Here is a 10,211-nt window from a genome sequence, read left to right as displayed (position 1 = left end):
ACAAGCTGTCGTACTTACACAGAAGAAGAACTCTGTGTAAGCTTGAAAGCTTGTGTCTTTCACCAACAGAAGCTGGTCCTATAAAAGATTCTCTCTAGAGAAAAATGGGGACATTTTGGTGGAAAAGAGAAATAAGCAAGTTTACGAGAGATATGCTGGGGGCAGGTGTACAATAACATCGTAGGCACCATTACACTCCTGTGAGTAGGACAAATGGGAGCTCAAACTTAAATGCAAACTGAGATTTACTTTGTAGTGGACACAGCAAATGGTTGCCGAGGGAAAATAAATGGAAAAAGACCTCAGTAGGGTTCTGATCATTCTCCCATAAAGGAATAAGAGTTTTGCCATCAGCTTTGGTGTTAATTGTAGCCATCCCATTATGGGATAAATCCTTCCCTTGGCAATGCCCATCAACTCGACTGAACTCAGTGGGGTTGCCTGGTTGTCATCAGTGTGCCTTGAATGGGTCCTTGATTTAATGGAAAGTGTTCAGTCTACTTTAATGGGAGTTGGATTGGGCCCCAAAGGCATAATATGGACCAGAACATATGAGAAAAGCTTGTTTGTGCCTACTGTACTAGAGAAATTGTTCATGAGTGGCTTATTAGGGTGAGAATATAACTTCTGTAGTGCTCATAAGTTCACTGAGAACTATGGTCATCTGCTGAGTAGGTGCTGGTCACATGAGTGAAAGCTGCCTGAGGGCAATTTAGGAACCTGTTTTTTCTTTGATGTCCGGCATTTCAGTAACTTTTTTTCATTTTTTGTCTTATTTCTTCCTTTTTCTGTATTCTTGCCCCCATCTCACTCTCCAGCTGTATCCTCATCAAGGGAAATTTCCCTAACGCTTAAACCAAATTTTAAGAAGCAGGTAACTGGCTGCAAGTAATTTTAAGCAATAGTGACACACAATACTATGATTTTGTGTAAATTATAAGAAAATCCAAGGTGCAGGCCTTAATAAAATTTGGAATGAGAACCATAATTTCAAGTAAAGCATTTGTGAGTAACTGTTTAGCTATCTAGCCAGTTATACTAAATTAGAGAAATAGTTTATTAGTAGCAGGCTATGAAGTTTAAATCTCAGTTTTGCACTTTAACTAGAAAATGCAGTACAATCATGTATTATACAAAACACACTTTAAACAAATGATTATTGCTAATTACTACCTATGTGATGTATAATTACACCATTAACTATGTGCATTTTTAATATATTGCTTGCTGACTTTAATTTAGATTGCCTTCTGTTAATTTACAGCTAAACAGAGAAATAAATTGAGCTTTAATTGATAAATTATCCTACAGGTTTTTTTTTAAAGGTAATCTTTATTTATGTAAGCATCTTAAAATATAAACACTTCTCAGAATGAGATCCTAGTTTAATATGTCATGTGACTGAGTGTGTCATATTCAAATTTACTAATTTGCGGACTCAAAGACCTATATTATAAGCATAAACAAATTTAGGACATATAGTTAAAGTAAAGCTAAATTATAGAGCTGGGGTTTTGTAGAAGATGTTTGTAAATGTCAAAATAGGTATGTACCCAATTTATGTATATTACTGTACATTGGGGTTCTGGGGGGGTGAAGCTTTGTCTGGCAGCAGAAGGGTTAAGGACTTTTTTGCTTTGCCCGTTTCAAATTACAATGAGAAGCCTCTTCTTTCCCAGCAGGGTTGTGCTTACATTAGTCTTTAGATCTCTGTTGAAGAGAGCTGTTATATTTGTGCCTGCTAGAGTTGGAAATAACAGTTAAGAAGCTGACAGGGGTTGAATGGATTTACAGAAGTTTTTTCAAGTAAATTCAGGGAAACATATGAATTAGATTAGTACATTCTTTAGAATTAGTTTATACTAAGGTGATTCAAAAGATGTTAAAGTTATCACCAGGCTGCTGGACAAATATAAATTATACTACCAAGGTACAGATCAAGACAAATCTGTGACTCAGGACTTTATCTTTGAAAGAGTGCAAGGTGTGAGAAGAACTCAGAATAACAAGAGAAGATAACTCTGGGAACTACAGTGTATCAGAAGATCAGCTCTTGCTAACACAACCCTGAACTAAAGACCTGGTTATCTAAGGTTTTTAATAGGAATGCCTAGGTCAGCTGACAAAATACTGGTCTTCTGCTCCATAAATGCAGAAAAAACGATAACAACAGTGGAAAATTGGAAGTCTGAATTTCAGCTTTCTTAGAAATAACTGCAACCTGACACATTCCATAATATTTAAACGGAGGGTGGGTGAGAATCACCAAAGATGTTATGTTTAGAGATGACATTGACATGAAGAATAGGTAAATTTTGTTTTTCAGCCACTGGTAAAGCAGATCTCATAGGAGCTCAGAATAAGCAGGAGAAATATTTTTGTTCTTTTTCTTTTCAACAATGAACCTAACGGCACTCAAAGCTTTCCTGGGCTTACTTTGGAATTGCTGGGTTCTAGTGGGTCATGCACAGGGAGGCTTAGGAGACAATCATGTCCATTCAAGTTTTATTTACAGGAGGCTGCGGAACCATGAGAGAAGGGAGATCCAGAGAGAGATTCTCTCTATCTTGGGTTTACCTCACAGACCCAGACCATTTTCACCTGGAAAGCAGGCTTCTTCTGCACCCCTTTTCATGCTGGACCTGTACAATGCCATGACAAATGAAGAGGATACTGAGGAACTGGAGTATTCACTGAGGGAATCAATGGGAGGAGAGAGCAAAGGGGTAAGAAAAGGATACTCCGCATCTCCAAATGGATACTCACGGAGAATACAATTATCTCGCATGACCCCCCTGACCACACAGAGTCCTCCCTTAGCCAGCCTGCGTGATACCAACTTTCTGAATGATGCCGACATGGTCATGAGCTTTGTCAATTTAGGTATGTCTAAACATTTTTTTTCTGCTCTGTTTGACAAACTATCACCCTGATCCTGTAGTTTGTACAGAGGCAAATCTCCCAGTGTGAGCTTAGCCTGTATAAACAAAACAGGATTGGGCCCTGGAAGTTGTACTACTAATAAAATAGAAGTTCTGCTAATGGTAAAGTAGCTACATTGTAGGTGGCCATGGAAAAAGGTTTTTCTCACTGTTTATATAAAGTCAGTTTCTATAACTCCCCTCTCCTGGCTTCTGTTTTCTTTCTTCCATTGATGTAATGAAAGTGCTAGCCTTAGGCCAGCTCCGTTTTTTTAAAACTAAAAAAAAAAAAAATCAAGCACTTATGTGTGTTGGTAGGTTATTTTCCCCTCCGTTTTATGTAAAGCTCAAACATAAAAAAACATCAGATGTTAATATTTTAAAGGCTAGAATGTGAAGAGGGTGGGGAATCAAGTCGTTTCTAACGAGAAGGGTTTTTTTTTTTTTTTTCTGTTGGTAAATGTCAAATTTTTGTTATCTTTTCAGCTGAATGGCTGGATTTTGTGGCATCTGCTGCTGATTTTTTGTTGTTTCTATTTTATAACCAAGGGTTGTATTTTTAGTGTTTTGTCAGGGTGTCTGGAACCTGGGTTCGGTCTTAAAATTTTGTATGTTTATTTATAACATAAATAATAGATATAATATTTCAAAATTCCAGGAACTCTTCTTTTTTGACTTGTTTCTGGTATGAAAGTGTATGTAAATTAAGTTATATGGATGAAACCCAATTATATTTGGTCTTGTGGAGCAACATGTTTACCAGTTATGAAACATTACATAATTCAATGAAGAAAATTAATTGCACGTTTCTTAACTAGAATAGGCGACTTAAATGTCATTAAGAATGTTGCAAACAATCCATTTAATTTACTCACCAGTTTTACAATCTAAAAATGAAAAAGGAATATGCTGAAAGCCTGACAGCACTATTTATACAACTTCTAATTTGACTTTAGTAGCAAAAGTGTGTAAATGAAAACCTGAAGGTTTTCTACAAGTGCTGTAAAAGATCTGATAAACTGTCTTGCTTTCCAGAGTAATCGTTATTATGGTAACTTTTTTAATATTGGCCCATGTTCTGAAATACACATCATCACACACATTTTAGACTTTTTTTGTCTTCCAGGTCCCTAAAACCTGCTGCAGGATTAAACATGTCTAATCACTAACCTTCTTAGCTACCAGAATTTGTAGGAAAATGACACCCTAGAGTTCAGTTGCCATAATAATAAAATCATATTTCACTAATTAGTTGGCAGGTTAGCGTGCTCAATTTCCAATTTTTTTTTTTAAGAAAAACAGCAACATATATGTGCAACTCCAAATACAATTAATAAATTAATGTAATTACATTTTTTTGTTCCCAGAAGTCAATAAGTTGAACAGAATAGAACTTATTATTTTAACGGGTCAGTTCCTTTCCAGGGATGTTCTAAATATTATACTTCTATATTATCTGCATATTAGTTTTAAAATGATTGGAAACATGATACAACTCACAAAAAGTACTCTACAGCATTTGAAGTTAAAATGCCAATATTTAAAAAAAAAAACAAAAAACAAACCACTATGATCTCCTAAGCAATAGTCAAGTATCCAATCCTACAAAAGTTTACATATCTACTTAACCTAATACACTGTGGTCAAATCCTCAGCTAGTGTAAATTGGTACAGTTTCATTCAAGTCAATTGAGCTACATCCATCTACAGCGGCTGACGATCTGACCCTTTGAGTAAGCCTGATGATTTTAATAGGACTTCTTACAGGATGCAATATTAAATACGTGCATAAGTCTTTGCAGGATTGGGATCTGGACTGGAATGGTCGGATTCTGCAGTGCTTACACAAGCAAAACTCCCATTCAGGTGAATGCAAGTCTTGTCTACGTGTCTTAATATTTCTGCCTCTCATTCTGGCCTGAGGTCCATGTTCCTTTAAAAACAAAAACCAAAAAAATCCCTTTAAAATAACATTATATGCTTTGTCTTACATTTTTTCAACTGAAAACTTGGAGTGAGAGTTTTCTAGTGGTTACAGTAATTAGACATGATTAAAATCTCAAGAATACTATATAAATTCCAGATTTTGTTTGGTATTTATAAGCCATTAAAAATGTATTTTAAACCTAAATTAGGTTTAACCCTGCATCAGTTTCAATGACATTCCACAGTGTTCATTCTGTGTAATTGTGGTTTATAGCATGCTTCACTATGTAACATTCATAATAAATATTGATGACTAATATAGATTAGCTTTAACATTTTTATTAAATGAGCCCATGTTTTAGCATAATAACTTATGACTAAATAAGTCATTGAAGCAGGTAACCATTTGGTATGATTTAAGATCCCGACAGATGAGAGCAAGCTATGTTAACATATAATGGGGAAAATATGCATTGATAAATTAATGCTATCACTATACCTTAAAATCAATAAAAATTGAGGTATTGTTAGTAACAGAACACAAGTCATTTTGGGTTTGAAGCACTAAGCAACATTTATCAAATTAATAAATCTTTGTAATCCTAGATTGCACTGATAAAATGTATTTAATTAATTATATGCCAGTATTAATATGGTCAATACTGCTTCCAAAGCAGATTAATCATCCTGGCATTTTACATTTAAACCATTGTATTGCCAATTATAATTACTTAAAGCACATATGGTAAAACAACGAATGTGTAAGTGTCCTGCTGGAGAAGCCTTATTAGGTATGAGCTACAAAAATAAAATCATCCTTATGGGTAACATAATAAATTACAAAAGAAACTAGGGGAAAGTAAAAATCAGTGAAGGACTAATCACTTTCTACTGAAGAACAAAAACTGCAAAAAAAGCTACCTTTCAGAATGGAGTTCTAAACTTCTCACCTTTTAAAAATACAACCAAGGGAATTACAATTACAAGAATTTCCCTCGAGCAACCAGGAGCAAAAAATGAACATATTTATCTTGTCTAAAATTAAAATTGTAAGCACATGCTGCTTATATCAGTATTATGGTCTCTTCTTTCTCAAAAGATATAGACAGGGCAGGGACTATGTATTCTCCCATGTTTTATACAATGCTGAGCATATTGGCAACTCCCCATAAATATTGATGATTGAAACACAAGAGTTAACGGGGTTGGTCCAGAAGACAAAGAATAAAACCTCACCAAAATAAACCACAGAGCTTTTAATAATCTGATCATATAACCTACAACTTCAGAGCTTCTTTGTTTTGTTCATGGGTGGTTTTTTCCTGTTACGTTTTGACCCAGACTGTTGTAAGTGAGTGACTGCAGCTTAGAGTTCTGGCATCTTCTTTTTGGCTGATCTCCAAAATGACATATATGACACTGTATTCGCCAGGGAAGAGCTAAATCCTATAATAATTATACAGTCCTTGCTCACTGTGTCCAGTGGGAATTATGTCAAAGGAAGGACTTTGCTGGAAAAAAAACTTCACGGTTTGCCCACCCCACACCTTAAAACAAAAAAGCAAGATTGAATTAGAGAAAAAAAATTGGCTCAAGTTTGGACCAAAGAAACAGAAAGGATTTTAACAGTTATGTTCAAACATTTCCAGTAAAAGGATTACATTTTCCATATACCATCACAATGAGCACTGCTACCACTGTGCTTAAGGGTTTCTCCCCATTTCTATTAATATATCTATATATTTTCTTTTGTTTACAAGTCATCCGTAAAACTTGCTGTAAGCAGATATTTGCCTTTAATAAGCAATTCTGTTTTCTGTCTTCCTATATTTGGTTTGAATACATTTGGCCACTGTTATATTATGGAATACAAAAATAATCAAACCTTTGGTTTTCAATTATTTTCTTCTTGCCTAACATGAAAGTGGTTTGAATTTTTAAAAATGCAGATGGGAAGGTCATTATTATATTTCTCAGCCGGAACTTTACATGCTATTTTAAAGAAGGAACTGACTGTGATCTTTAGCTTTACAAAGCAGCTAATGTCTATAAACAGAAACTACTCTTTCATAAGGAGTTTTTGGGCTGGATTCTGCACACCTAATTAAAAGTGTTCCCCCACTAGACCCTTTGGAGTCAGCTGCTGAATCAAAGGTTGAAATCAAAGAGAGTTTGCTTGTTTAAGGCATATTTATGCTCCTCTTTAAAATGTGAATCATGTATGGACTCATTACAGCCTATTGTTTTTCTGTATTACAAAGATGATAGAAAACAACTTTTATGAAGTCATTTTAAGGCTGTACTATGTTTTTAGTCCATACTCAAAATACTTACAAATCTATGTATTACTATTTGAGTTATATACAATAAAACGGGGGCTCCTATCCATATTTAGCCATTGTGCCTGTACGGTAGCTAGTTTCTTAAACCAAAATAATTGACTTGCTATAACCTCCCACACTAAAGTAACCAATCAATACTGAAGGATATGGCAAACTAAGCAAGAAAATGTCAAGAGTAGTGGAAACTGAGCTAGTTTTGATATATGACTGCAAAGAGCATCCGAAACCATTAACTTCTGTATTCGTTTAGCACTTAAGAATGGCCAAACTTTTTTGTATGGTTTAAAAAAAAAAAGTGGTCAGTTTCTGACCTTTGAGGCTTAATTTTAGCTATGAGTGAATTTCTTTGGATGTAGTACAGTATTTACCTCACAAAAATACAAGTTTTTTAATGGAAACATTGAAACAACCTTAATGAAAGTGATGCAAGTGGTGTTTTTACTATCTTGTGTTAAACAGACAGATGCTATTATACAAATGAATACAAATTAAATAAAATAGCCCACAGATCTTAATTATTTGTATAGTTGGGCAAATGCTGCAAAAAACTGCATGACGATATTGAACGGAAACTACAACAATCACTGTTTTTTCTTTGTTTTCTGTGAATTTTCATACAAGTGAAAATTTTGCAAGAAAACTTTGTAGCAAGTGAGTCTTGCTAATACTATCCAAACAAAAGCCATGCTGGCAACTTGAAATCTCCTTTGACTTCCCTTCACAATACAATTTTTAGTCATCCAGTCAGTGAACAGAAACAATCTAATGTGACTTAGAAGTCCAAACAAACATCACAAACAATGAGTAACAAGGGAATAATTTTATATGTTTACATAAAGTGCCCAAACGGCTTTGAATAATGAACAAATTAACAAATTTGTTACAGGAACAAAAATCCAAATTCATTGAATAACTTATTCACTACCAACAGCTCACCCATCTCTAATCATTTGTTAGTCAGGGCTAACCAATTTTGACATTATGACAGAGCAGGTTGTTAGGATTTCAAAAGGGAAATATTTGTCCGTCTTTCTAGTCTGAAACTATATTGCTTTATCACTTTGTATTTCTATATTTCCTTGGAAATTTCTCATGTTACATGAATGTTATGAGTTCTATAGACATACCTCTAGATAGGTTTGTGTGTTTTGCATGACTATCATCTAACAAAATAATATTTTTATAACCGTCAGTTAATTCTTTGCCAAAGTTAACACTTTAAATTCAAGTAAATTGTTGTAGCAACTTGGCCAAAAATATGTCAAGCTCTCCATTAACTGGGGCATAAAACTGTCTAACTTCCCTTGCCGACAGATTTGAAAGAAATTGCAGATAACTGAAGAGAAACTGATTTAGCAGATGGTCAGAAGTTTATGGTGAAGGGATATCTATAATCTCTCTCTCTCTCAAATTGTACATAAACATATATTTAAAATATTAATATTTTCCCATTGGAAGGATGCTGACCCAGTTCTGCTTCTTTTTCTTTAATATGTGTTGCTTTTCCAAACTAAACACAGCTTGGGTTGGGGACGTAAGGATTGTGTGTATTGTACAGTACATATTTTCCTCAGAAAACACCAATTCCTAGTGACTAGCTACAAAAGAGGATGAGAGAGGCTGGTGAGGGCTTACTCTCTGAGGAGGATCTTCAGTGAGTATTAAGTCTCTAGTGGGGCTGTGGAGATGCCTTCTTGACTTTCTAGCCATGACACTTCCTTTGTGCTGGTTTTCTTGGGCCTATGGGCTAAGTTTAACAGAAAAGTGATGATCATTTGAGGTGCAGTCTTGTATTCCCACATAGCTGAGGATGAACAGTTTATGAAGTTCCTGCTAAAGAAAGGCTCCCCCAGGGCTTCAGGAAAACTCTGGCTGCTACCAGACTTGTAATTTTTTCCCACACTCTTCCCATAGTCTCCTCCTTGTCCTCCTCCCTGCCAGCAAAGGTGGGTCACTGAACTTTAATTTTATGGCAGTTTCATTTTGCTGCTCAGACAGTGAATTAGAATAATACTTTAAGAAGGCATTAAAGAAAGTATTAAGAAAAATGAATGCGATAAAGATGACAAAGGAGAGAATGAATGAGGACAGTTCAAGAGTGTGACCTCACTGGAATTGCTGATATGGAACGTGATGTATTCCCTTTGGCGACACTTGTATACCTTGTCATGCCAATAAAGTTCTTGAGATTGGAGGTCGTGTTAAAAGAGAGACAGGAGAATGAAAGGTTGCAAGATGAAGATGGATGAGGTGTAAATGGGAGGGAGTGAGGAGGTGCTCTTGAAGCCATGCAGGTGGAAGTAGGGAATTGAATACTTCATCCTCCAATTCCCCCCTTATAGCAAAGTAACTTCTTCAATGTCCCCAAACTATTCAGTTCCAGATACAAATCCTTTCATCCTAGCAAAAGAAAATAAGCCCCTTCTACTCCAGTATGTGTGTGTAGGGAGCACAGAGACTGGCTACTGACACTATAGTCATAAATAACATAGTAGCGAGCTTTTAAAAACCACAGGTTAAAGGATGAGGGCTGCCATGACGCATACAGAGAGACTGAGATCAGAGGATCAGCTAAAAGGGATCAGGAGGAACAATGAATCCTCTTGTTCCGAGTTATATTTATGAGTACTTCATTGCACCTAAAGTTCATATTTTATTGGCTAGGCCATGGGGTTTCCCCATTTGCTCTTCTCTTAAAATAACACCCCTGGCTAAAATTTCCTATAAAACACACAAGTGCTACAGCAGGCAGAACTCGTCAGCCCTGACAACAGCTCATTTAGTTTGCGGGTGGGGTGCATGGGGGCAGGAGTTGGTTTGTATTTTGTATTGTATTTTAAGACTTGATTTCTGTGCAAAAATTACTGTAAAATGAGTACAATCGTATTGGTTTTATCGTCCTGTACTTTGGCCAGAGTATTACAGAGAGATCCTTCGGTAGTCAAACCAAGCCAGTCGTTTCCAACCATTTTAAGCAATTGTGCCAGTATACTAGACTATGCTGATGGTATCATCCACTCTG

General features: G+C 35.6%; 1 protein-coding gene across 1 annotated transcript in view; it reads left to right on the top strand.

Annotated features, from left to right (window-relative positions):
• Positions 1 to 1,718: 1,718 nt before the first annotated feature.
• BMP5 (bone morphogenetic protein 5) overlaps positions 1,719 to 10,211 on the top strand; it is a 72,969-nt gene continuing 64,476 nt past the window's right edge. Inside the window, exon 1 of the mRNA XM_084624606.1 lies at positions 1,719 to 2,883. Within this exon, the coding sequence (XP_084480732.1) occupies positions 2,400 to 2,883 (484 nt within the window). The 5' untranslated portion in view covers positions 1,719 to 2,399. The remainder of the gene's footprint in view (positions 2,884 to 10,211) is intronic.

Source organism: Lepidochelys olivacea (assembly GCF_965140295.1).
Source record: "Lepidochelys olivacea isolate rLepOli2 genome assembly, chromosome: 3".
Classification (NCBI taxonomy): Eukaryota; Metazoa; Chordata; order Testudines; family Cheloniidae; genus Lepidochelys; species Lepidochelys olivacea.
The sequence above is the reverse complement of the archived record's forward strand: the minus strand, read 5'-3'. Positions and strand labels throughout refer to the sequence as shown.